The sequence below is a fragment of the Phaseolus vulgaris genome, chromosome 1 (assembly GCF_000499845.2).
Source record: "Phaseolus vulgaris cultivar G19833 chromosome 1, P. vulgaris v2.0, whole genome shotgun sequence".
NCBI classification, from domain to species: Eukaryota; Viridiplantae; Streptophyta; class Magnoliopsida; order Fabales; family Fabaceae; genus Phaseolus; species Phaseolus vulgaris.
The window spans coordinates 49,877,534-49,904,578 of NC_023759.2; the positions used below are offsets into that span (position 1 = coordinate 49,877,534).

Below are 27,045 nucleotides of genomic sequence, written 5' to 3' on the forward strand. Positions count from 1 at the left end.
TCAATAAATAACAATTAATATATTACGGAATGCGTAATTAACTTTTCTAAAAGAGTATATATAGGCTAGCAGATCAAAATCAAAATTTCTATTGTAAAAAAAATGTGATAATTTAGAATTGTCTAAACATATATTAAGAAAAAAAGTTTTTCCAAAATAAATATAATAATAATAATGATTATGCAATTTTGAGAGGCTGAAAATAAACGAATCCTTTTGTTGAGTTGCGTGGTGTTGTGTGGTGTGGCGTTTGTGAAAAGTGAAGTGACAAAGTTTAAACCTTGCGGCTGGTAAGAAGGCCCCAACTGAAAGCAAATGAAGCCACACACTCAGGCTTCTTCTTTCGCCACCCCACTCCCGCACGTGCCCTTCTTTCGCGCCACCGCTTCCTCACGTGCCTCCCCGGCGGAGTCTCTTCATGCCGCCGCTGCCGACGAATTCCGTCGCATCTGGACTGCAAAACGCCGCCGCGTCCACCTGTCCGTCCGCCACTCCACTCGCGTCGCCGCGGCTTTGAATCCCGGCGGCTCCAATGGCGACGAGAGTCGACCTCGGAGCAGCCGGCGCGGCGTGCTGATGGCACCTTTCCTGGCCGCCGGCGCGTCGATTCTGTTAACGGCGGTTGCGAGGGCGGAGGATAAGGCGGCGGAACCGGCTCCGACAGCGCCGAAGCTGGAGGAGACGAAGAAGAAGGAGGAGGAGGAAGTGATAACGTCGAGGATTTACGACGCGGCGGTGATAGGGGAACCGTTGGCGATAGGGAAAGAGAAAGGGAAGGTGTGGGAGAAGTTGATGAATGCGCGAGTGGTGTATTTGGGGGAAGCGGAACAGGTTCCGGTTCGAGACGATAGGGAATTGGAGCTTGAAATTGTGAAGAATTTGCATAGGCGCTGTTCGGAGAAGGAAAAAAAATTGTCTCTTGCTCTTGAAGCTTTTCCCTCTAATCTTCAGGAACCGCTCAATCAGTATATGGATAAGAAGTAATAATGCCTTTGAATTTGTGACTAATGTTTAGATTCTTGCGTGAATCGTGTGTGGATAAACTTTTCAACAATAGTTATAGGATCAGAAAATACGAAGGCAAAATGAGTTAAGTTTTTTGTCTGAGCTAAAATCTACTGGTGTATTCCATTCTTTTGGAAAAAGTTAAATGAAAGAGATGTTGAGTGGAGCAAGCAGCATGGAGTTGATTTCGAACATGTAAATTGAGGGTGCTTTGCTGTTATTATTGCAATTGTTGGCTTGCGGAAGAATCTTGTAGTTATGTGATTCTGAATGTTTTCCTAGTAAAGTGAATATTAATCCATGGAATTAGAGCTATGGTTTGCTCTTATGCCATGTTGATTTTAAATATGGATACATTACTGATGTTTGCTATGCTCTCTATTTCTGTTAATCTCTGCTTCTTTTGTCTTTAGTCTGATTGCTTTCCATGATTCTTCATTGTTTGTACTAAAACCCGACTTCCATGGCAGGATAGATGGAGACACCTTGAAGTCTTATACGTTACATTGGCCACCTCAAAGATGGCAGGAGTATGAACCTATTCTGAGCTACTGTCGTGAAAATGGAATCCGTCTTGTCGCTTGTGGTACTCCACTGAAGGTATGCCAACTTTTTTTTCCCAAACTCATGATGATCTTTCAAATATTTATTGTCTCTGAAAATTATGGTTGTGGCTAAGTAGGAGAAATTGGTAAATGCTAGATAATCAACGGTACATGTCAAATCGATTTACAACAAGTGCAAAAGGGAAGCTGTAAGGATTTTAATTGCATTAGGCCTAGAAAAATTTTGATGTACAAAAGACAAGCCCTGAAAAACTCCTAATCCTCAAGGTTCGCATACTAGCAAAAGGTCATATAAAACACTTTGTTTTAAAAAAAAAATTGATACGACTGTGGAAAGTTTCCTCAGGTAGTTTGTTCACGTCATAAAATGAGAAGAAGGGAAGATAATCTGTTGAAATGGTAGGGGACGACCTGAGAAAACTTTAGGAGCATGAAATTGATTTTTCATTAGATGTTTTACTTAAAATTTGTTTTTGATATAGCGGAAAGGTTTCAATTGATTCATTTAGCCAACTCCACCCTGTAGGATTAGGCTCAGTTCTTGTATTGCTAGGTCTAGACTCAAGACCCATAAAGATGATATTTATTGTTTCATTTTCTCATCAACAGATCTTAAGAACTGTCCAAGCAGAAGGAATTCGTGGGCTGACAAAGGAAGAACGTAAACTTTATGCTCCTCCAGCTGGTTCAGGCTTTGTATCAGGCTTTACTTCTATCTCACGTAGATCTTCAGTCGATAGTACTCTAAATCTGTCTATTCCTTTTGGTCCAAGCTCATATCTTTCTGCACAGGCTAAAGTAATTGAGGAGTATTCTATGTCTCAGATTATCTTACAAAATGTGGTTGATGGAGGGGCCACTGGTATGTTAGTTGTTGTGACTGGTGCAAGCCATGTTACGTATGGATCTAGAGGAACTGGAGTGCCAGCAAGAATTTCAGGAAAAATACAAAAGAAAAACCAAGTAGTTATATTACTCGATCCTGAACGACAATTCATTCGCAGAGAAGGAGAAGTTCCTGTGGCTGATTTTTTGTGGTATTCTGCTGCCAGACCCTGTAGCAGAAATTGTTTTGATCGTGCTGAGATTGCTCGCGTAATGAATGCTGCGGGGCAGAGGCGAGATGCCCTCCCACAGGTTAGCCAGCATTTACAGTCACTAGTTTGCTTGATTATTACTCTTCTTGCTTTGTAGATTCTCCTTCCAAGTTTTAGCCCTTTATTTCCTCTCATTGTCCATTTAGATGATACAAACAAGAGATTTTGCATGTTACTAGGTGTCTTGTGTCTATATCTATTAAATTTTATTTGAATTTTTGTATGTAATATAACTTTTGTATGCAAAAAAGAAATCAATTTTTGAAGAGATTAAACAAAGGCCTCTCATCCCTTTAATTGATATCTCTGTTTTGCATTGTTTAATTTACTGTAACTATGCAGCTCAACCAACTGTGGGGAATTTCAATTTAATGTTTATCATTTTTGTAGCGCTTTCTCTGTGCTATCTTCCTTTTCCATTAATTTCATATCCTTTTGAGGTTAGATTCTTTGCGCAACAATATATGATGATTTAAGGACTTCAAAACATTTCCAATGGGTGAATTGTGATAATGAAGTCGTTATTTCTGTTTTCTTTCCCTTAAAATAAAGTAACCCTGGTCTATAGTTTGGCATACATGGGTTCCAAGGTTTTGGGGAGAATAATTGAACAGTCCCTGATGATACTAAATTTGCATTAGTTGCATACTTGCGTTCATTCTTTGATAGTTGGTGTGCTACTACTTTGCAGTTCTTTTTTCTATGTATCTGTTTACTTTTCTGTGATTTTACTTTAAACAGGGTATGTGAATATTGGTTGTCATTGTAAACATGGATAGTATTTTCCTTTTGATTTCAGGATCTTCAAAAGGGAATTGATCTTGGTTTAGTATCTCCAGAGGTGTTGCAGAACTTCTTTGATCTAGAGCAGTATCCTCTGATTTCAGAACTCACTCACCGTTTCCAGGTAAATTTTTTATTTGAAAAATGCTCTGCTTTTAATCATGAGAAAATTTCATCACCGTGTTACCTTCATATTCCTACCTCTTCATCTGGTTCTTTTTTATATAGGGTTTCAGGGAAAGATTGTTGGCAGATCCCAAATTCTTGCACAGATTAGCCATAGAAGAAGCCATATCAATAACAACTACATTGTTAGCGCAATACGAAAAGCGGAAAGAAAATTTTTTCCAAGAGCTTGACTACGTCATTACAGACACTGTCAGAGGATCAGTAGTTGATTTTTTTACAGTGTGGCTTCCTGCACCAACTTTGTCATTCCTTTCATATGCTGATGAGATGAAGGCACCTGACAACATTGGTTCTCTAATGGGACTTCTTGGTTCCATCCCGGACAATGCTTTTCAAAAGAATCCAGCAGGGATAAACTGGAATCTCAATCATAGAATTGCATCAGTTGTATTTGGTGGGCTAAAACTTGCCAGTGTTGGATTTATTTCAAGCATTGGAGCCGTGGCTTCATCAAATTCTCTATATGGATTTCGTAAATTCCTTAATCCAGCCGTTGTCACCGAACAACGGAATATAAGGTCACCAATACTCAAAACGGCTGTTATATATGCTTGCTTTCTTGGAATTTCTGCAAATCTCCGTTATCAGGTATGTAATGGACTTGTCTGCTATATAAAATTTTGGTTATTATTAATATGTAACAAATGTAAGTTGAACCCAGTTTCTGTAGAAAATGAAGGATAGTTTACTCCAATTAGTGTAGACCTTTCTCCTCTCCAAATTCTCCGAATATAGACGAGGGATTTTGCCTGCCCTTTATTCGCCTCAATTTTCATCCAAATCTCTTAACCAAAAAAAGAAAGCATTATAAAATCTTTGCCTTCCTTCCCCCTCCATCATCTGCGACTACATCCTTGGTTATGTTATATATTCTATAAATACGTATCCATTTAAAATCTGGATCTGTTCTTCTGCATTAGTACGGAAATTACAATAATTTTTTTGCAGATAATTGCTGGGATAGTGGAGCATCGGATTTCTGATCAGTTTGCTTCCCAAACATTCCTTGTAAATATGCTTTCTTTTGTAGCACGGACAGTCAATTCCTATTGGGGAACCCAGGTCAGTCTGTTTTCCTATCTTGTATCTGCTTTTGTGCACTTTCAAATGCTGAATGTTCACAACCTCGTCAGTTAGCGGATTTCATTTCTTTATGATTGAAAACTAGACTTCCTAAATTCTACTATTATTTATAATGTCATTAAGTATTCTTAATCTCAAGGAAATACAAGTCGTTTGTTTTTCTAAAGTTAGAGAAACACTAATATTGCTCTTTCACTATTCAGTTTTGTGTAAATTATTCATCTGTCCATTAATTTCTAAATCTATACTGTAGTTTTCAAATTTGGAATTTTCATGCATTGCAGCAATGGATTGACCTAGCGCGGTCTACTGGCCTGCAAGTTAGAAAGACAGAGTCGCCAACATCAGATTCTCCAAACGGTGCTGCAATTTTATGCAACGAAACAGAAGAAGCCACCATTGATGAGATAGAAAAATAAATGAGGTGGCAATACGCTGCGACATTTTTTCTTGGTAATTTGTATTATTCTTGAAAAGTTAGTAATATAGGCACAGAAGAATAGGTTATTGTTTTCATCATAAAATCTTTCTGTCTCTTCCTGATGAGCTTGTTTACAATTCCTTCCACAGCTCACTTGTATATGTTTTTTGATATTTCCCTTTCCCAGTTTGGTGAATGTAATATTTTTCTTTTTAAATGTAACAAGTGGAATAGACAGAAGTGATCAAATCCAAACCAACACAAGTTGTTACCTACTCTTTTCTAAAGGTATGTATGTCTTAGTAAATCTGGTTAATATGGTAAAAAATCAGGAGCACTTGTTTCGAACTTTCTCATGGAGTTTGATGTTTGTACGCCTATCAATTTATCATAGGGCAGTGAACTTTCTATATATTTGCGGTAACCTTTGGTTTGGATTATTTCTGTACAATCCAACAGGGAATACATACTCTGCGGATAGATTGATTAGAAAGCTCATGTCAAAACCCCAGAGAATGTTCTGATTTGTTTATTTGGAAAGGAAGTGGTAGTTATGATCTGGCTTAAAATTAAGGGAGTTGATTAAATTAAACAAACTGGAGTTAAATGGTATTAGACATTGAGGATTAAATATCTGTTTTTGAACTTCATGAAATCACAGAATATGCTGGGAACAAGATCGTTCGCCATTTTTATAGCAAGATTGAACATATGCAAGTGTATTTGATTTAGTAGTTGAGCTTCATTTTGGTAACTGTAAAACTGAAAAGGGAATAATTTATGATTGGAACAATAGGAAATTTGATTGTTCGAGAATATAAAATCAGTTCTTTTCTTGACCCTGCTCCTCGTTCTTCCTTTCAACCAGCGTTTCTTTGACTTTTTGCAAGGCATGTTCAAGGTTTTCCAGCTGCATAATTTACGCAGTCCGTGAGTCTATCTTGAAGTACTTGGTTAGTGGTTTCAAAAATATTTAAAAATAAATCTTGATATATGTTTGAGCATTTCGCTGGCAATTCCATACCTCTTGTCTGGCGAATCTGTTGTACACGAATAATCCACTGAACAAATCAAAACTATTTCCAATCATCGTCTCCTTCTGCAAGTATCTTTCAACTTGTTAAATAAGAGCACATATAACACTGGAGGAAAGCTTTTAGAGAAAGTAAGGGAAATGATATAACAAGTGTACCAATTTAACAAGTTCCTCAAAGCCCTTAGTGTCAATAGGTGTGGATTTAATATCCATTTCTGCCAATGTTCTGATGAAGAGCCGTAAAAGAGTTGCATCCAATGAGCATTTATATCAGTGTGTTTGTCAAAGGTTTGTTAAGACAGGTAGAAGGCTACATACCTGCCAATTGTGTGTGTGATAAATTGGCTCTTCGCAGCTGCTTTGTCATGTTCCTCACAAGTCATTTGCACCATCTTGCAACCCTGCGTAATAAAAACCATTAGGAAATGGATCGATAAATAATAAATGTAAGGCATTCACAGCAGATTTTTTTTGCTTCATTTGTAAACCAACCAACGATGGTCCACACTTACATTGACTCTGTTCATACTACCTCCAGGGGAAAATTGAAGATTGAATTGTTTACTACACATTAATTTTTCAATAATGACCATGACCATATTTATGAGAATTGATCACTTTATTCCATGATGGGGATATATAGCCTTGGTTGTAGTAGTATATAGTTAGATATATCTTATATCTTGATTTATCAGATGCAGAGTCAACGTCTAAAGTTACTTAGCTTCCACCCTTTCTGTTTCTTTCTTCTTGTTTACATAATTAACCAGCCCCAATGCAAAAACACGGTTCTTTCTTCTTTGGTCATTCATGGGTATTGTAGATGAAGGTTATTAACCTACCTCACTGGCAAAAATTTGGATGAAACTAGAGCAGATAGCTTCATTTCTAATCCGAACTTTGTCATACATGAAAGTGAGACCTTTCCATCCATTCTTGCCACTGACAGGTCCAAACATAGGGTGAGTGCAGAGAATGTCTGAGTGCTCTGGCAACTCTCGTAGCAGAAGCTCTCTTGGGTGCTCTTTGACTGAAAGAACATCAACAAAGAGTGTTGGGCGCTTCAGGGAAGCGAGTGGCATTGACCCCACAACTTCGGATAGCGATAATATCGATGTGCACAACACTATGACATCTATGTCAGAAGCAAGAAATGCTGTAACATCCCTGCAAAAACAACAATAATACTAATGTTTAATGAACATAAAATTGGTTTCTGTGTATCTAAATGCCTCATTGTGAAAGGTGAGGTAAATGGGTGTAGTGGTACAAACTAGACCACATGCATGGTATGTATATATTGGTGTAATCTGAATGAAATTGAACTTGGCTTCTCTGAGAAAGGTTTTTTAATTTGGGTTTTGTGGATAAACCATGTGTGGTTGAAAACAGAAATCTTAAGCAATCAGTGAGATTTTTTGAAGAAAACATAAAAAAAATATGTATAGTGATGAATTGTTTACCCGTAAAAATGAATGCCCATTTGGAGACAGAGGTCGGAGTAATCGGATCGAGAAGTTGCAGTGAGAGAGTGGCCTTGTTTTATCATTGTCTTGGCCAGAAATTGGCCAAAGGTGCCGAATCCAACTATGCCAATTTTGAGGCTTTGGGAAGAAGATGATGATGATGACATGGTTGAGTTGAGAAAGAGATGAATGAGATAGCTTTAGGAAAAGAACAGTATCAGAGGATTTCCTCTGCTGAATTAGGGCGAGGGTCACACCGTATTTAATGCTCCTCTCTCACTTGCCATACACGTTTATGCCAATTTCAAGCGTAACGCTATTATTTATTATGTTATTATATTCACACCTTTCTCTCTAACTCAGGGAACTTTTTAAGCTACCATCTTAAGATTCCTCACACTTTTCTTCTAAAAAAAGAAAACACACGATTTTATTCTACGACAATTGATTTTTTCCATGAACAGAAAGAAAATTAACTTCTAAGTTTTTCACTACACCAAGACAACAAATGCAGATAATAAAAATAAAGTATCAATGCATTCGAATAAGTATTGTATATTTTAAAAATCAGAAAAGAAAAATATAAATTATCATTAAACTTGACTTTCAACATGATTATATTCACGATATCCAAATAACTATTTTATTAAAAGTTTTTCTTTTCTTAAAAATAATTGGAGAAGTAACATAACACCCAAATTCCGCCACTCAATGTTGTACTTTTTGTTTTTGAAGAGTGTGAGCTTTGGTTAACGTGTGCCCAATGAAGACCTTTTAGAGTGATAAAGAAAAGAGTTTTTATTTGTAATTTATTTAGGTAAGGAAAGTGCACACGTTTGAGACACGACACACGACAACTCAACATCGACCATTGGTTCACCACTTTCTCGGCATTCTCGTTTTTCTTTCCCGACAATAAAATACAGTTCCCGCTTCTATTCTATCACTTTTTTTAGATGCCAAATTGAGTCAAAAACAACTTTAGAATAAATAAATTAAACACTTACTATAAAATAATTAGTATACTAACTGAGGTTAATAAATATTCTAAAAATTTGGTTAAATAATTTAAAATAAAAAATTACAAAAATATTATTAATACACTTTATAAATTTTAATATGGTCTGATAAAATCTTTTTACTAAAATCCGGACTTTGCACATTCCCATTAGTCTCAAAAGTTTGATGATGATAACTTACTCATATCTTAAGCTTATCCATTATCTTGACAGTTAGATTGTTCCTTCTAAATGAAGTAATTTAGTCTTATAATTTAACCTAACTAAAGTTGTGCAAATAATAAGATGTATTTTGTATTTTTCATTAATTTAAATTATTTTAAAAAATTAATCCAATCATTATTGTACTTGTCCATCTATAGACTGGTAAAAGTAGATAAATTGCATAGATAACAATCAATAGTTTGGATGACCACCTCACTTAATGATCATCATAAATAAAACAATCTCATTAATGAGTTTTAAATAATGACCGGTTATTTATAGATAATAAATATCAATTACATAATTAATTCAAATAACTCACCATAATCTAATCAAAGGATATTATCTGAACAACGTATAAATATTGACTTTTACGGAATTACAATTTATCTTATCTTATAGTAATAAATTTAAATATTTTAATTAAATTATTATTAAAAAATTATTTTGTTAAATATTTCTTTCGTCTCTCTATCTCCAACTTGTTTATAACTCAGATATTTCTTTTCCAATTTTGTTTAATTTACCTGGCAACAAAACTCTCAGAAAAAAAGACTGATAAGTTATACAAAATTGGAAAAAACAAATATTGATAAATTGAAAACAAAATATACAAATAAATATCACATTATTTTATTGACAACAAAAATAAAATAAAAGGCAAACTACTTAAATAAAAGTAAAATATATTTTAAACATTCAACTAAAAAAACATTTTTAATATACACCCCCATTAAATAATAGGTCTTTAAAACTTGGAATATGGAACTTTGATGAAAGGAAATACCTAATATTTATTCCTTCAAAGTGAAATATTTAAAAAAGGGGTTAGAAAACAGGTTGAGCCTGCTTTGCTTTGATTTCTGCGCTGACAGTGGCAGTTGAATATAGCTCATCGATGCTTTTCTTCTTTTTCAACATAAAAAATTAAAAATGATTTTAATTATGTGATCTTCAAACAACTTTTTTTTCCAACCGAATCCCAATGACAGATTAAATTACCTATTTCACTTTTGTTAAAATAATTCATTTCAAATAAAATTATTTTAAATCTTAAAAAAATTAATTATATTTAAACAAAATTGAAGATATAAGAATAAATACTTCTAACAAGTTAAGAATTAAGTTTTAAACCCTAAACAAATTAAGAATTAAAATAAATACTTCTAACAAATTAAAAATAAAACATTTACATATAATCACTTATGTTATATATTCACATAATTGATTGCCTCTAAATATTTTATTGTACTCACATATTATATAATTGATCATTAGATTATTAACTTTTTAAAAATCTTCTCAATTATGCTAAGAAAAATAGTCACAACAAATTTGTGTCGTTTTTTTATTTTTAATTAGTTTTTTATTCATCTATTTACGTGCTTTCTTTTTTTTATTTATGGTCATTAAAAAAGTGAAAATTTTATATTTATAAAGGAAAAATGAAGGATAGAATAATAAAGGTAAAAGTGGGTACATTTTTTCTTTGTCAAAATATCATCTCACAAATTCATCTATGAAAACAAATCAACTCTAAGGATTGTATGCCTAACTTCACTTGTCAGTATATTATTATTGCATCACATTATAATGAGTAATTATTTTTAAATAGGAATCCAAAAGTCATAAGAGGTATATTTTGTGTAAGTTAAATTTTGTAAGTATTTATCACATAATTTAAGTACTTATTAGTTCATCATATTTTTAGAATGTCACCCTTCATAAAACACTCTAATATATAACTTTTTTGTCAATTTAAATATATAGTTTATTAGGTTTTTTTACGGACTTCTTTCTATCAATGTTGTTTAAGAAATCTTTGTAACAAATATTGAATAATTTTAAGAGAGATTTTTTTTAAATGAATTATTTTAAAATTTTACTTTTTTTTTAAAATACATGTACTTTAATTTTAAGTAATCCAATAGTCTTATAAAATTTAAAATTTTAGTTTTCTTTTAAAAATTCTTATTCAAACATATACTTGATTATAGAGCATTCTAAATTTTCTATAAAAATTATTTTATCTTTTTAAAATTCTCCTTTGAAATACATTATTTATTTAGAAAATAATTCTCTATCCAAACACTATTTAACAGATCGATTGGTCATAACCAAAACAAATTTCAAATATAACAGATCGATTGGTGGTATTTATGGGAGGAGAATGTTTTATCATTAACTATCAACACTAAAACAAATCATAATCAATTTAGAGAAAAAAAATAATTAGTCACTATATTAATTAAATTAGATACTAATTTAAAGATTAAAAAATTATCCATATGTAAAGTGATTTTTATTTTTAATAAAATTCATAAAATATTTCTAAATTTGTATCTAAATTAGCTACCTAAGTTTTAGGAACTAATATTTTAAATTCTAAATTAGTTTTTAAAGAATTAACCGTGACTAATTTAGAATAAAAAAATAATAAGTAGCTAAAATTTTAGTAGTTAATGGTTAGATAACAATTTAGAAACCATTTTATAATTTTTTATTAATAGTATAAATTATTTTAGATGTCAATAATTTTTTTTTATAAAATGATATCTAATTTAATCAAATAATAACTATTTTTTTTTAAATTAGTTTTTATTTAATGATTAATTTTAGTTTTTATTTTTTTTTGTGTGAAGTAATTAACTTGGTTAGTTGGTGGTTTAAAGAAGAATCGTGATTTCCACAACATATCACCAATGAAGACTGAAATGAATAAATTTGTACAGAAAATAGGAATGAATGTATTTACATTTGGTCATATTTGTCCACTAAAATACTACAGGAAGGACTTAAGTCTTGGTCAAGTGGAACATTATCTCTCTGTTTTGGCACTTGATTCAAAGTAACCTGTGATTTAACAACTCTTCCTCTTATTCTCTGTTGTTGTACAACCAACAGTGATGCCTTGGTCACAAAATTTGGTGATGCTAGCATGTCCCCAATGACCCCTAACTCTTGACACTCACTCCAAGGATCATGTCCTTCAAACACAACACTATCTGGATGTTGTCTCCCCACCATCACAAGATCAAAATAATCCACCAATCTTCTTATGCATGTAGACATCTCTATTCCATCTTTCACAACTTCATCCAAAATCTCAAACTTGCGATTCCCAGCATTGTAGTATCTATACTCATCTATAAGATCACTGTCACGTTTTCTATCCTTGGAGTTTTCCTCACCAAATAGAAGGAACCTAACCACAGTCACACACACACACTCATGCCTAGCCATTCTAGCGCCATAAGCTAGTGCCTCCGCGTCATCTGCACCACCAATGAAAAACACAACAACATAGTATGCTGCTCTGGCCCCCGAGAGTGAAGGAGAAGAACTCAAGATGCTCCTGTCAACTAGAATTCCGACAGAACAGGGTGCCCTTTCGAGGACTTTAACGTTCATGGTTTGGATCGACCTATGTGCAACCTCCACAGTGCCATCAATTTCCCACCTCCTGTGGAACGGCATGATCAGAATGTTGGCTCCGCATTCGAGTGATATTCTACAAACATCATCATGCATGGTTTCAAACGAGGAGATTGAAGTGAAAGATTGAATGGAGACATTTTCTCCATTTTGTTGTGCGTATTGCCTCATGGCATTGTCAATGCGACTTGACTCGTCTAAGACAAGATGTGCACTCTCAAGGAATTGGTTATCAACAAGAATAGGTCTGGCTCTTCCTTCAAGCTCCACCAGGACTAATGTTGTAACCGTAATCGTGCTCTCTCTGCTAGCATAGGAGGCTTCTAAGAGGTTCAGAATTGTAGGGAGGTTTTCGTTGTTGTCAATGCACACCATGATTCGGAGCTCCGAATCTCGCGTAGTGTGTTGAATTGTGCATCTTCTTAGATTTGCATATGGTTTTGAAGGATCATGTATGAATTTTACGATTGGTACTAAGACAACATTTGCTACTATAACGGAGAGTACCATCAAAGAGAACTCGTCTTCCGTCAGTATCTGCCATACACAAAATCAAAAAAGCTTTATATTATGTTAGTTAGTTAATTAATCAACTAAGGTTAAAACCCTTTTTAGGTCCCTCAAGGTTAGTTTTTGGTAAAAAATTGTCTTACTTCATATACATTAAAAACAAGCTCAACACCAATGTCGTTTTTTAGCTAGTTGCAGGTATTCAATTAAGATTTTCTTGAGGTGTATGTCTTTTTATCTTTTGGTTTGCAAGAAGGTTGGATTAGACCATAATATGTACATGCATTGAATGATTTTGAAATTGAATTCAGTATAATGATCCACATATAGATACATACCTCACTTTGCAACCACAAATTGAACAAGACAAGCTCACATATACCCCTTCCATTTAGAAGGAGACCAATGACCCAAGATTCTTTCATTGATAGATTGAAATAGTATCCTGGCAACATGACAGCAGCAATCTTTGTGAAGAAACCCACGACCAGAATGAGGCAGATAGTCCATGCAGAATGAAAGTCTATTTTGAATATATTAGTTTGTAATCCGTGAACAGCTAGACAAATTGGATTAAGGAAAGCCATACACATTGTCTCCAATATTCTCATCAAAGATGTTCCTATGGGTGGCCCTTCTGGAAGAGACAGCCCTAAAATTATTGGTCCCATAGGATAATGTTGCCCAAGTACTTCACTCACAAATCCAGTAAGGATAACGAACACAAAGATACTCACAATGCACACTTCATTAGGCGAACCTCTACCTGGGTTCTTTACCATCCAAAGTACCACTGGCCTCATGATAAATATAATAACAAGCGTGAATGCAGTTATGGATAGACCAATGGATACTAGTGTCAGAATATCACCATTCTCACTGTGCATTACTGCAAACGTAATCACTGACAAAAGAAAGCCAGCTATATTACTAAGAATTGCTACTGACATGGTTAATCGTCCTATATCAGTATTAAGGACTTTGAGATCTGTCAAGAGCACTGCTATGCTAATGAATATAGTATAGGCTTGTGAGAGGCCTACATATGGAAGTGCCTTTGCAACCTTTTTGCTCATTGTAATATATTTCTTCAACAGGAAGGAGAGTCCAGTGGGGATAACCAATGTAAACATGAATACAGATATGGCAAGAACTACCGCAATCTTTTCTGTCTTCAACGATGTGTAAAGGTCTAATCTAAGACTCCATAAGAAGTAGTAGAACATGAGCCCAAACGATGAAATTGTCTCAAGCACAACGGCACCCTTTACTGGGAACAAGGTTTGGCTTAGAATCTTTTGGTTCCCTAAAGCTGATGGCCCAAAAAACATTCCACCCTATTACCATGCATAATTTGTCAGCACTAATTATCGTGGCAAGTATGAACATTTCTATTAAAATTTAACATTATTTTCATTGATGGTGGCATAAGAGATATTATTAACCAATACATGATAGTTTTAATCTTTCTAAATTGAAAATTTCAACTGGGTCAAATGGAGATTGTCACATACCAAACTTTTTCTTGTTCTTTTTATCAACAATAAACAATATACAGGTATGAACCACTCCAGAGTTATCCAATACATATACAAAAGAAAAAGACAACCTAATAACACAACACCTTCTACCCAACTATTCAAAACAAACCTGTCGAAAACAAGCTAAAACCAAAAAAAAGACAGACGAAAGTTTCTCTTGTACTGCTGTTCTCTTTGTGGTTAGTTTTATATTTAGAATTAGATTGTGATAGAGAACAGTGAGCATGAATAAAAAATGGTAGTGAAATTGATGAAGTTTAGAGAAAGCTTACAAGAATCTGGGATACAAGAGAAGATTGTCCTAATGGCTTAAGACATATGTCCATTAACTGTATGACTATGGTCATCAAAGAGACCTGCATGAAGAAAAGACAAGTGGGGGATTCTAAAGGGTTGCCTGCTTGCCAGACATTACGGTGACCATAAATGTGGGGATCTTGGCATACCAATGTCTTGTTATGAAGGTTAGATACAGCGGCCATAAAATATGTGTGTGCATCAATGAATATGAAGCCAAACAATTAACAGAACATAATTGTGTTTATTGTTAAGTAATTTTTGTTGAGAAAGATGAAGAGAATGGATGAGGAAAGAGTAAGGATTACAATGTTCACAACCTAGAAAGAAGTATACTACTTGAGAGAATAGAGGTTGACCTTGTATTTTGCATTTTACATATTTAACGGTTTTCCTTCAAGTAAGGTGCTTATAGCAGCTTTTTACTTTTGCAACCTGAGGGAATGTATATATATATATATCTATATTTATAAAAAAAATTATATGTGATGTTAACCAGAGAACTTTTAGCAAATTTATATGGAAACTAATGCATCATTATCATTAGTTAACATTCTGGATAATCATTTTCAAACATGTTCAGAAGCTACCACTTTAAAATATCGATTTTCACTTTTTAATCCTTTTATTTTATTCTTATTTCATTAAATAGAGTTTGATAATTTAAAATTATAGTAATTATTTTTAAAATAATCATTGTTGTGGATAAACCTTGTTGGTGCTAAGACTAGTAGTAAAATCTAACATGACTAAAAATTCAGGATATATTAATATGTGACATATGACATATCGAACTTTCGGCAACTTAAAATATCCCAACAAATTTAAAACATTGAGATAAAAAAGATATAATCATAAACACATTTTTATCCTCCTAATTTCTATGCATCTTGTTATCATTAATTTGCATTATTTTATTTAAGATACTCATTCATATATATATTCGTATCCTATATTATAAATTATTAATTAAATGTAAATGTAATAAATTTATTTATATAATTATATAAAGGCATACTATTTGGTAATTTCTGTTGGGATTATCTTTTTAATTGAATAATTTTATCTTTTAATAAATAAACAATTATTTATGTATTTTAAAATAATTACAAAAATTTCTTTTTTTCAAAAATAACAGTTACATAAATTTTATATTATATTTGTAAAATTGTATATACTTTAAATTGTATTATTTTTATTTTTTAATTAATTACTCATACTATATATAATTATATACATGTACCTATCACTACAAGAAAATCATCAAATAAAAATGAATTTTAGAAACAAAAATAATTAGTTGTTATATTAACTAAATTAGAAACTATTTTAGATAGTAAAAAAAATGATTTTTAAATTATTTTATATTGTTATTAAATAATTTTTAAATTGGTATCTAATTAACAACCAAAGTTTTTGCTACTAAATTTATAATTTAAATAATTTGTAGTTAAAATCTTGGTAGCTAATTAGATACCAATTTAAAAACTATTTAACAATAATAGAAATTAATTTTAAAATAAAAATAAAAATAGTTTCTAAAATAATCTTTAATTTAATCACTATAACAATTAATTATTTTTTTTCTAAAATTAATTTTTATTTTATGATTTTTTTTAAGTATATATATCATTGCAAGTGTTCTATTAGATTGAGTCACAATGTTAAAGTAGATTGTGAGTCACATTTGATCATACACTTCAAATATATAAATATCGAAAAGTTATGGTGAAAATTTATCATATGAATATATAAATACTATGATAAAATTTCATTCTATAAATATTTAAAAAATTATAATAAAATTTTACCATATAAATATGTAATTATGATGAAAGTTGGACATATAAATATTAGAAATTATGATGAAGAATTATCATACAAATATTTGTATATTAAAGATTATGATGAAAGTTTGTTATTTAAATATCTGAAAATAACGATGAACGTATATAAAAGTATTTAAAAATTATAATAAAATATTTTTATTTGAAAAATATAATGAAATTTTTTCATATAAATATTTAAAAATAAAAATAAACATTATTATAATAAAATTTTGCTATTTATAGAATATGATGAAAACTCACAACAACATGAATATATCTAAAGAAAATAATGAAGTTCATCATAAACTTAAATATCTAAATAAAGATTATTTTAACAACTCATTTTTCTCGTAAAAATTACTAGATAGTAATGACTAAGAAATAGAGTTCTTAAAACATTTTTTCAGAGCTAAAAGAAGAAACTGATATGAGGCTAAAAAGCCCGTGTTAAGATTTAAATCCGATTTCGTCAATATTTGTTAGAAGAGATTGATATAAAACACTTAAGTTCATTTAGACCAAATTCCATTAATATCGATAAGACATTTAAATCACTTTAATTAATAAATGATATAAAATTATGATACCAAAGACGTATATCAGTAATATATTTTCAATACAAAACCACATTCGAATTATTACGAAAAAAAAGAGAAATAGGAATGTAATTAAATAATTCATAGAATTTAATTAAATAATTCATAGAACGTAATTAAATAATTCATAGATGATTGAATTTGAAGGTACATAGTATAAAAAGTGTGGTACCCTAAACTAGTCACTTATCAGTTTCATCATCTTCCCAGGCAATTGCATTCTTGCCCATCTTTTGAAGGACTCTGATCACTTCTTCTGTTGTCACGTTGCCAGTGACGATCACCTTGTTCAGTTCTGTGTCCACGTTATACGTTTCAATATCTGCAACCCATAAGCCCACAATTTTTAAACTAAGAAAAAGAGTAGATGCTTATTATATTGGTGCTGGGAAAAACAAGAACCTTCCATTTTCTTTATGGCTTTCAGGATTTTCTTGATACAATCGTCACAGTGCAGACCAACTTTCACTTCCACAACCTGGTCACAAGCAACAAAAAAATCCTTCTCAGTTGCACTTTGCAAACCTAAAAATGAAATTAGTAAAAGTCTTACATTTGCCATGAGAGAAAGCAGAGGAAGAGGAGTAAGTAAAACTCCAAGTCTAAGCCCTGAAGAGAGATAAGAAATGGAGAAGGAAGAGAGAAATTAAAGAAAAAAGAGATATGGGGTTGTAATGGTTTATGGATCTGCGTGAAATAATGGGGCAAACATGGATTCTTGACGTGAATTAAGGAAGCTTTTACTTTCTGAAAGAAACGTTTGAAAGAAAAGGTGAAACTTTATTCTTATTTTAGGATTTGGGAGTGTCTAGATTCCACTTATTAGCATGTTAGGTCGGCAAGCATCATATTTATCCCCAAAACAACGTATGAATATATGTACTAAAACAAACAAATAAATATGAATTTACTTTATCTAAACTTATCTTCAAATATCTATTCAATGAATCAATGCTTTGTAATTACCAAAATATTTCACTACTTCTCTTTTCTTGAAGAAAGGCTAGCTTGTCTTGTGTATTACTAATCATCATTAAGTGAATTTTACAAATCATTTCAACCAAGAAATAACTCATTTGACTAAATTATTTTCGTTTTAGGTTTTCTTCGTTTATCAAATATTACTCAGGTCCGCTATGGATTATTCCCTTATATCATTAACACATTCGTGATATTGCTGATTCTCTAATAAAATGTTAAAGAACATGTTAACTAATGTTCCAGATTTCCAACACCACCCGAAGTGCATCATAATATATCTTAAAACTGAAGCGTGTGCCAATTACATACTTGGTTCTGTTGAAAAAGGTTAAAAGTATTTTTACTCTTGATAAGATTTTCTTTCCTTGTTTTGTGTCTTGTAATTTGGAAATGAGGTATGGAATTCTCAAAAAACATGTTCACAACTTTTATCCAAACATAACATAACAAGTGACTACAGAAATGAAGAATCTCATGTCAGTAAAAACTATTAATTACTTATCAGGTTACTGAATACACAGCGTGGTCCTATTGAAGAATCTCATGTCAGGAAAAATATTAATTCAATGTTGCCTGTGCCTTACCTCCTTTGAAGATTTGTCACACTATTAACACTGAATACACCCAATATCCATTGTTCTCCTACTTATTATCAGACAGCTTACATGCTAGTAGGTAAATAACTTAACTAAGCATTTAACAGTTGAGTTTAACACACTTTTTATATAAATTGGTAGTTGTTTCTATACTCACTCAAACACTTATAGCACAAGCACTTATGTCATAAGACAAATCTAAAAAAACTGAACACAAGATCTTCTGAATGCACCCTTAGTATTGACAGATTTTGACACAACACCCAAAAACAAATGCCACTTCCCAGATGTCTGACCTTTCTGTTAAGACTTCATACTAATGGCAACACATGATTACTGATAATATTGCTAGATATTGCATGTTTAGCATATGATTATTTATGTGAAATAGTTGCTCTATTTTATATATATAAAAACTTTCTTAGCAAGCTGATAAAAAAAAGAACTGAATCAAACCCACACTTACTTTCAAGCACCTTATCATGCTAATTGAGTATTGCCAAAGTGGGCAGCGTATGAGCAAGAGTTTCATGCAGCTTAATTTCAGAAAATAACATTGGTAACTATGATCTCCCACAGAATTGAGAAGAATGAACGAAAGTCTCAGTGCAAGAGTTCCTCTCAAACTTCCAGATGCAGGTTAGTCAACTAGGAGCCTTATGAACTGGACACCAATTTGAAGTTTAAGGAAAAAAAGAGAGAGGGAAGAACACACTACTCACTTAGGAATGATAAATAAGCCTTACTGAAAATGAACAACACAACAACTAACTCAAACGAAGAGGGATCATTGTAGAACAATTGCCAGTTAACAAAATTTGACTTATGTTTCAGATGTTACAACAAATAACCAGTAGTATTGGTCATAATGAGTTCACATATACTATACTACAGAATTTAAAGAAATTAAATCCCTTTAACAGGAAAAAAAAGTTATATTTGCAAATTAAGGACAGGATTTATCTTTGTTCTCCTGATCACATGAATCTGAATCACTTGCTCGGTAACCTGAAGTCAACAATGTAGAGATCAATTAGGATACATACAGCCAAATTTCATCAATCCAACAAAAGTTAGACTTACCTGGCCGTTTACCACACACTTTCCACACTGAATTCCGATTTTTTGCCGCTTTACTAATCCAACCATGTCCCTATAAACAAAGCTCATAACAGTGCAGTCAGTAACCTGAAGTTGAGGAGCAGCAAAGAGTGTAGCAATTACTTAGAATTAACTGTAGTCGCGTAGGTCTTATGTTTGAGAAAACTTAAGTAAAAATAAGAAAATAATAAGTTCTTTTCATAAATCAACATTTTTCTTACTGCTTTCTTGACTGTGAGTGCTTACAAGAAAACTTATCCAGACAAACATAAGGTGAAACAGCATCCCAACTAAAAATTCAAAAACAAGCAATTGAATTCGAGCATTTTTTAAAAATAAATAAACATCAATCTAATCAAAATTAAAATACATGAAATGGGATTTGGGGGTAAAAAAGGCTGCACAGAATTTATAATTTCCCTCCACACCATCTCCATTCCATTTCCAAGAAGCAACAAAAGTCACAAATCTTTGACATTGGATATCGAAAGAAACAAGCTCTAATAATACTCCCTTTACAAAAGGTGTGTGTGCAATCAATTAATATATTGAAGAAGAAAAAGAAGACCTTTTGGGGATCCCTTGGAACACCATAGCCAGAGTTATACATTTGACCGACCAAAACCTGCATGGAAGTATCCCCTGCCTTGGCCTCCCTGAGGGTGTCCTGGAACCACCGCTTGGCGCAATCGGCAACAACCTTCGCGAGGGGTGTCCTACATTCTTCGAAAGGTTCCATCTTTTCCGCAAGCTCGACCTTAACACCAAATGGGGTCGCAGTTCGAGGCGTGGACACACGGTTGGGCGATCTGGGTAGCGTCCCCTTCGGCCTGATATTGGGCTTCGCAGATGACACAATCCGCGATAGCTCCTCCAGCCTCGCCGCAGATTCAAGATATTTTCCCATCAAAAAAATCTCACACAACAACAAAAAATGTGTTGGATTTAAGATCAGATATTTCAGGGTTTCTTTATAGAGTTTGTTCAAGTGGAGGTTAATGTTGGCAAAGACAAAGATCACATATCTTCTATATCTCTGTCTACAAAAGAAGTGAGAAACTCAAAATGGCTACAACTTAGCACAAGGTGTTTCTGTATTTTGGGTGTTGATGAGAAAGAAAATGAATTGATACAAAAGAAAGGTTAGGTCCAACTTTTTATAATAAATTGTTTGCCAAGACAAAAATTGCTAATATACTACTATTACATTTTAACAAGTAAAAGTTACAGAAATAATAATTTGATATTTCTTAAAAAAAATACTCCCATAACTTTAATAATATAATAATATATATTAAAATTTTAAATTAAAAAACGAATGAATGTTTTTTTTAAATGAATATATTTTATTCTTTTAGTGGTGTCTAACTATAGTTACTCCAAAAAAAAATATACACTAAGGTAACTACATTATTATTTAATAATAAATTGTTGTACATAATAATTTATTTATTTATTAAATATAAATTTTTTTCAAATTACTAATTTTTATTTAATTGAGAATACAAGATATACACCAATTTTATAAAATAAAAGTAGTGAAGAGTTTATTTTGTTTGAGTTGTGGTGAAAATAAAGAAGATAAAAATGGAAGATAAATGGTAAAAGGAAAGAGGGAAAAAGGAAGCAAAAGATGGTGGAAAGTAAAGATGAATATTAAGAGAAAGATAGTGGACAGTAAAAGAAAAATAATAAAAACTTTGTTATAAATTTAATTAATACCATAAAAAAAATTAATTGAGTAATGTAATAAATTAAAAAAACTTTAATTTAATTTTAATAAAGATTAAAAGATGATTAATTATGAAACAATTAATTTGAGTTTCCTTTATTAATAACATTTCATAAAACTACACTCATCTAAAGAATAATTAATTTTAAATATAATTTTACACTTCTATATAATTTTATTTTATTTTACTAATATTTATTTTACAAAAAATCAAAATTACTAATATAAAATAAATATACAATTAAAATTAAATTTTATTTTAATTTAAGTAAAAAAAATAGAATGAATAATAAATTTAAAATCAATTTAAATTAGCAGTAAATAAAATAATTATATATATATATATATATATATATATTTAAATGTTGTTACAATTATTTGCTTACAAGTTTTTTTTCAAGTTTTTTTATCATATTTAAATTTCATATTAACATTGTTTGATGTTTAAATTCAAAATAAATACATAGTCTGACTTTTATTTTAAACAATTTAAATCAATAAAATCATATTTATAATTAAATTAATTTCATTTTACAACTACACACAATAATACTTTAAAATAAAGTATTTAGAGTATTAATGCGTGCATTTATGAAATACAATTAATTTAATTATGGGATATAATTAATTCTTTCCATCACAACTCTTCAAATTATTACACAAATTTAAGAATTGTAACTTCAAATTGTTTTCCTAGTATAACTGAAAAAAAAAAAATGTTAAATAACATAAGTTGGAAAACAATTTTTAGCTTTAATTGAGGTTATAATATTTTATACTAATTTTGTTGGCGTATTAATTATTTTAATTTTTTATTGTATTAGTTATTTTTAACTTAAATTGAATATGCATATATTTAAACTAGATAATTAAACATACTTTTTTTAGAATTTAATACATATTGCGGAAATTAAATTTTAATTTGGTCTAAACAAAACTAGGAGTCAACTCAGCACACAGAAAGAGTAATGATCAAAACTACCAAATTTGATAGTTTGCATCTATATAACTCTTACTTTCGTAGTGTTTCTTACTCACTTAGACTTTGTTTCATTCCAAAGAGAATTCGTCATGACTAAATTTGTATTTGCATTTCTTCTCATCTTTCTCATGGCTTTCGTCTCTGAGCTTGCCTATGTGACTCATCTTTCTCTCCCACGCATATTTTTTCTTATATATGTGTTATTCTTATTTTTACTTGTTCATGTTGCATATTAAGCACTTCATTCTTTAATGTAAAGTTATTTATGCACTCTATAGAAGTGTAACTTAAAAATTTGTTGTAACATTGAATTCTAATTATTATATTCTCTTGTACATGTACAGGGTGGTGGCGAAGGATCGCTTAAGCCAGGAGGTATTGATTGTGGTGAATTTTTTCAAAATTAACATAGAAGTATTTGAATGTGATGTTGAGAGTTGAAAATTGTTTTGGTGAATTATTTCAGAATGTCCAAAAGCATGCGAGTATCGTTGTTCAAAGGCTCGGATTCCGACGACGTGTCTCCACTTTTGTAACATGTGTTGTGATAAATGTTTATGTGTTCCGTCCGGAACCTATGGCCACAAGGAAGAATGTCCGTGTTATAACAACTGGAAGTCCAAGCAAGGAAAATCCAAGTGTCCCTAATTCAACTCTTTCATCCACAAATCAACTTTATCCATTTTCTCTCATTTTCTTCAAAATTTTAATATTAAAATTGCTTGTTATAATATAACTATGACTTCATAAATAAATTCATTTTTGTGTTGTTCATCTTTTCCTCCATTATTTTTTTATTCATCATCCCACACATTTACTTTATTCACGTATACCATTAATATAAACCAAATGTAATTAACAACACAAACACTGGTTTGATTTCGCCAGATTAACAAACCCTTCAATTTATGAGATAATGTATACAAAAATAATTAGTGTTGAATTTAAAAAATAATAATAATAACATCCTCATTATTAACAATTTCCAATATGCTAACATTTTTATACTTTTGTTATCTTCTGTTTAAAAATAATTATTGACTAAATATTATTAGTAGTAACAATTCCTAAACAACTCTAATGATTGTTACATTGTATTTTAAGTAATAAGAGTTTTTTTATACTATTTTTTATGTCTTTTTTAAGCTGTGTAATTTATAATTACTTTTGGTATTTTAGAATATTAATTTGAGATTTATTGTTGTTGTGAATCATACTTTTTTTTATAAAGTAAAATAACTTTTTGAAAGATACCATCTTTAATTATAATAGGAAAAGTTTAATTTTGCACAATCCAAAAAAGCATCACATCGAATCAATTGTTAATTCTATTGAAGCATTTGCGGATCCAATTTGGGCTTTTGAGGAACGGAAACGGATTTGGTCTTGGACCTATTGATAATAGCAAAGGCCCATTTATTTATCATGGTCACGTACTGACCCATTAATTACAAACGCGTTGAATAACCTATATTTTACCACTCCTTATTAAAAAAAAAAAAAAAATTGCGGTAGTTACAGATTTTTTTTTTTAAGCTTTGATGTTTCTTATTATTATACAGCTTGACATATTCTAACTCCTCAAATATCTTTCTATAAAAAATATTATTAAAAATATATGAAAAAACTATAACGAAAACTCAAATAAAAAATGGTATATAGATAAATTATATATATTCATAAAAAAATTTGAAAACAGACTATAAAGAAACCTATGACTAATATTCTATCAATTACGAATACAATATTTTTTACACTCTTTTTATGTTACAGAAAATAATAATAATAATAATAATAATAATATATATATATATATTAATTAATTAAGAATTAGATAAAGGATAAACATGTAATGATAAAAAAATTATTAATTTTAATTACTTAGATTATAGAATTGATAACTAAAATTTTGATAACTAATTAAATATTAATTATTAATAATAATAAATACTTTATATATTAATAATTTTTTAATATATAAAATAATATGTATTTCAGTTAATATAATAATAAATTATTCTTTGTCTCTCAAATTAATATTTTTTTTAATTAATAGTAAAAGCGAATTATTCAATCGGTCAAAAAATTACATAAAGCAACATCAAAATTGCACTCACCATCAATACACAAATAATCTTAATTTTAAATATTCCACAATCCTTCCTCTTCGTTTATTATCAAAACCAAATATCATGTATCCTCACACAATGTGTAACATTGGCTTCAATCTTCATTTCAACATCATTCCTCCTTATAATTTTATCTTGGGCAATCTTCAAAGATCAAACTTAATAAATAAATATAACAGGATAACTTTCACTAACAAAGCTTATCATTCATGTGACAAATTTTTGTATCACATACTGACAAAGAAAAAAAATAAAAAACTTATTTTAATTAAAATTTGTTTCAATTTCTACAACTGTATCCTTGTTGCGACTTTAAAAAAATAATAAAAAATCGTTAAAAAGTTTAAAGAGAAAACAAAGAGAACTTATATTTTAGAAAGACAATACTTTTATCAAAATAAAAAATAAATAAACTTTGATTTATAATATATATATATATATATATATAAAATAAGTTGTCACACCAATAACATATGCTTCTGATTCCTCCTGTTATTTATTTTCTCTTTGAAGAAAGAGATAATATATAATATGTTGGGTGATTCCTTTTCCCACACTACACATTCGAATTCATGTCTAATTAACCAAAAAGGGTAGCCATGGAATAAGATACTGATCTTATACCATTTCAGGATTCTGTCTATTCTCAACTACTTTTAGAAAGAATGGGAATATGACTAGTATTCTTTCTATCATATTTATTCCATGTTTTTTTATAACAACATAAGGCCAAATGAGTATAACTTTGCCCTTTTACCTCAAAAGAATTCCCATGCAAATTTACTTACACCATTCAACATTCAAATTCAAAGTCTAATAAAAAAATTAAAAAATATGAACCACTTTTGAAATCAGCAACAACATGCTAGAAACCAACAAAAACCAACGTAGAATATTATGTAGAAATTTATGACAAGGACTGAAGAGAGGCTTAAAAATTGATATATGATGAGAAGGGATGGGATGGGATGGTATATGATAATATGATATGAATAGAGTGCTTCTTATCTTATCTAATAAGCTCAAGAAAAGTAAAGTGATGGAAAAATGTGGAGAGTGATGTGCAAGACGTGGAAAAAACAATCTCAAATGACTTGTCATAACCCACAACACTACAATTTATCCTAACACATCAAATACCAAAATTCACCTTAATTTTATATGTAAATTACTTATTTCACATTTCGAATACTTACTATTGAAAATGCATGTGGATACTATTATTTAGATGATACATATAAAAAAACGAAATGGACTTTAAGCTTAACTCAACCCTGTGGGACTATATATCGGCTCATATGGTTGAGATTTGCACATACTTATATACAATGAAAGACTCTAATCTCTAGTCGATGTGAGATCTCCAACCTATGTTGTATTTTTTATTCACAAATAATAGAAAAAAAAATACATATCAAAATCATGTATTGAAATACATTTTTTATTCTTTTGAAATCACATTTCTAGGTGTGACTTGCTTTATTTAGATAATTTCAAAAAATTATCCATTCTTAGTAAATTAAAAAAATATATATTTGGGTTGGGGCTAATTAAGTAATGACATAATTAGTATAGAGTCATAAAATTTAAGTTGCTTACTGTGTTCAGAATTTGAATTACTCCTTTAATGTTGTATCAAAATGTTCCTCACTAAGATAAATTGTAACCTTTTTTAGCATCTATGGCTAGTGATTTTAACAAGAAGTTAAGTTATTGACATTTTTGGTCACTAGATTCCTCGAACCACTAACTCTAGCTGTTCCCAACTGCATTTCACACATATCTATTCAGTAAAAGACACAAAAGCAATAAAACATAACTTTCTACTTATATGCAAAAAAATAACGTTGGGGATACGTGATCAAACATGTTTAACTACTTCAATTCTGATCTCAAAAACAAAAAATGCTTGTTTCATCTGCTTGTCTTTAACAGTTATATCAATAAAAAGAAGAAAAATTATTATAATGCACCAACTGCACAAGTTAAAAGAAGAAAAATAAAAATATATTATTGTAAATATCTTGTCAATGATCAAAAGTTATTTATTGAACAATTTTTTGGCCTTGGTGAATAATAATAATAATGGTAAAATAAATAAGAAAAAAAATTAAGTAGTCTTTAATTCATATCACTATTTTTACAATAGAATATTTGGTGAAGATACCCCTTCTAATATTATGCCACAAACTACAACAAATATCTATAATGCAGTTGTGAAATAGGTTTGGGTTTTGAGATTTTTCCTAAAGGTCATTTCAAAATTAGTATAAGAACCACTAAACTCATTTTTCAAAGCATTGCAATTAATTTTTCTACCTTCATTTAGTCTTGGAACAACAGATTATTTTATTCTGTTTTAAAAAATTAAAAATTAAATTTAAATGAAAATAATATATGTTTTTAAAATTTAAGCCATATCATAGATTTTAAATTCAAAATTAAAA

The 27,045-nt window shown here is 30.6% G+C and overlaps 6 protein-coding genes across 6 annotated transcripts; 2 read left to right on the plus strand and 4 right to left on the minus strand.

Annotated features, from left to right (window-relative positions):
* Nucleotides 1-90: 90 nt before the first annotated feature.
* Nucleotides 91-5,419, plus strand: LOC137815114 (protein RETICULATA-RELATED 5, chloroplastic). The gene is made up of 7 exons (XM_068618160.1): nucleotides 91-980; nucleotides 1,476-1,605; nucleotides 2,181-2,708; nucleotides 3,468-3,575; nucleotides 3,680-4,228; nucleotides 4,589-4,702; nucleotides 5,008-5,419. The coding sequence occupies exons 1-7, from the start codon at nucleotides 316-318 to the stop codon at nucleotides 5,140-5,142; spliced, it is 2,229 nt and encodes a 742-aa protein (XP_068474261.1). The 5' UTR covers nucleotides 91-315; the 3' UTR covers nucleotides 5,143-5,419.
* Nucleotides 5,420-5,799: 380 nt separating this feature from the next.
* LOC137815115 (arogenate dehydrogenase 1, chloroplastic-like) lies at nucleotides 5,800-7,990 on the minus strand. Its single transcript, XM_068618161.1, has 6 exons — nucleotides 7,644-7,990; nucleotides 7,023-7,347; nucleotides 6,499-6,581; nucleotides 6,337-6,406; nucleotides 6,169-6,243; nucleotides 5,800-6,054 (listed from the first exon to the last, which is right to left on the minus strand). The coding sequence occupies exons 1-6, from the start codon at nucleotides 7,811-7,813 to the stop codon at nucleotides 5,968-5,970; spliced, it is 810 nt and encodes a 269-aa protein (XP_068474262.1). The 5' UTR covers nucleotides 7,814-7,990; the 3' UTR covers nucleotides 5,800-5,967.
* A 3,616-nt stretch (nucleotides 7,991-11,606) lies between these two features.
* Nucleotides 11,607-15,011, minus strand: LOC137815119 (cation/H(+) antiporter 15-like). Its single transcript, XM_068618165.1, has 3 exons — nucleotides 14,628-15,011; nucleotides 13,153-14,151; nucleotides 11,607-12,841 (listed from the first exon to the last, which is right to left on the minus strand). Exons 1-3 carry the CDS (start codon nucleotides 14,835-14,837, stop codon nucleotides 11,621-11,623), a joined length of 2,430 nt encoding a protein of 809 aa, XP_068474266.1. The 5' UTR covers nucleotides 14,838-15,011; the 3' UTR covers nucleotides 11,607-11,620.
* Nucleotides 15,012-17,144: 2,133 nt separating this feature from the next.
* Nucleotides 17,145-19,109, minus strand: LOC137815118 (copper transport protein ATX1). Its single transcript, XM_068618164.1, has 3 exons — nucleotides 17,631-19,109; nucleotides 17,480-17,555; nucleotides 17,145-17,399 (listed from the first exon to the last, which is right to left on the minus strand). Exons 1-3 carry the CDS (start codon nucleotides 17,637-17,639, stop codon nucleotides 17,260-17,262), a joined length of 225 nt encoding a protein of 74 aa, XP_068474265.1. The 5' UTR covers nucleotides 17,640-19,109; the 3' UTR covers nucleotides 17,145-17,259.
* A 313-nt stretch (nucleotides 19,110-19,422) lies between these two features.
* Nucleotides 19,423-20,936, minus strand: LOC137815116 (uncharacterized). Its single transcript, XM_068618162.1, has 3 exons — nucleotides 20,324-20,936; nucleotides 19,738-19,807; nucleotides 19,423-19,662 (listed from the first exon to the last, which is right to left on the minus strand). Exons 1-3 carry the CDS (start codon nucleotides 20,660-20,662, stop codon nucleotides 19,601-19,603), a joined length of 471 nt encoding a protein of 156 aa, XP_068474263.1. The 5' UTR covers nucleotides 20,663-20,936; the 3' UTR covers nucleotides 19,423-19,600.
* A 1,604-nt stretch (nucleotides 20,937-22,540) lies between these two features.
* Nucleotides 22,541-23,163, plus strand: LOC137815117 (gibberellin-regulated protein 12-like). Its single transcript, XM_068618163.1, has 3 exons — nucleotides 22,541-22,624; nucleotides 22,814-22,844; nucleotides 22,936-23,163. Exons 1-3 carry the CDS (start codon nucleotides 22,559-22,561, stop codon nucleotides 23,115-23,117), a joined length of 279 nt encoding a protein of 92 aa, XP_068474264.1. The 5' UTR covers nucleotides 22,541-22,558; the 3' UTR covers nucleotides 23,118-23,163.
* Nucleotides 23,164-27,045: the final 3,882 nt, after the last annotated feature.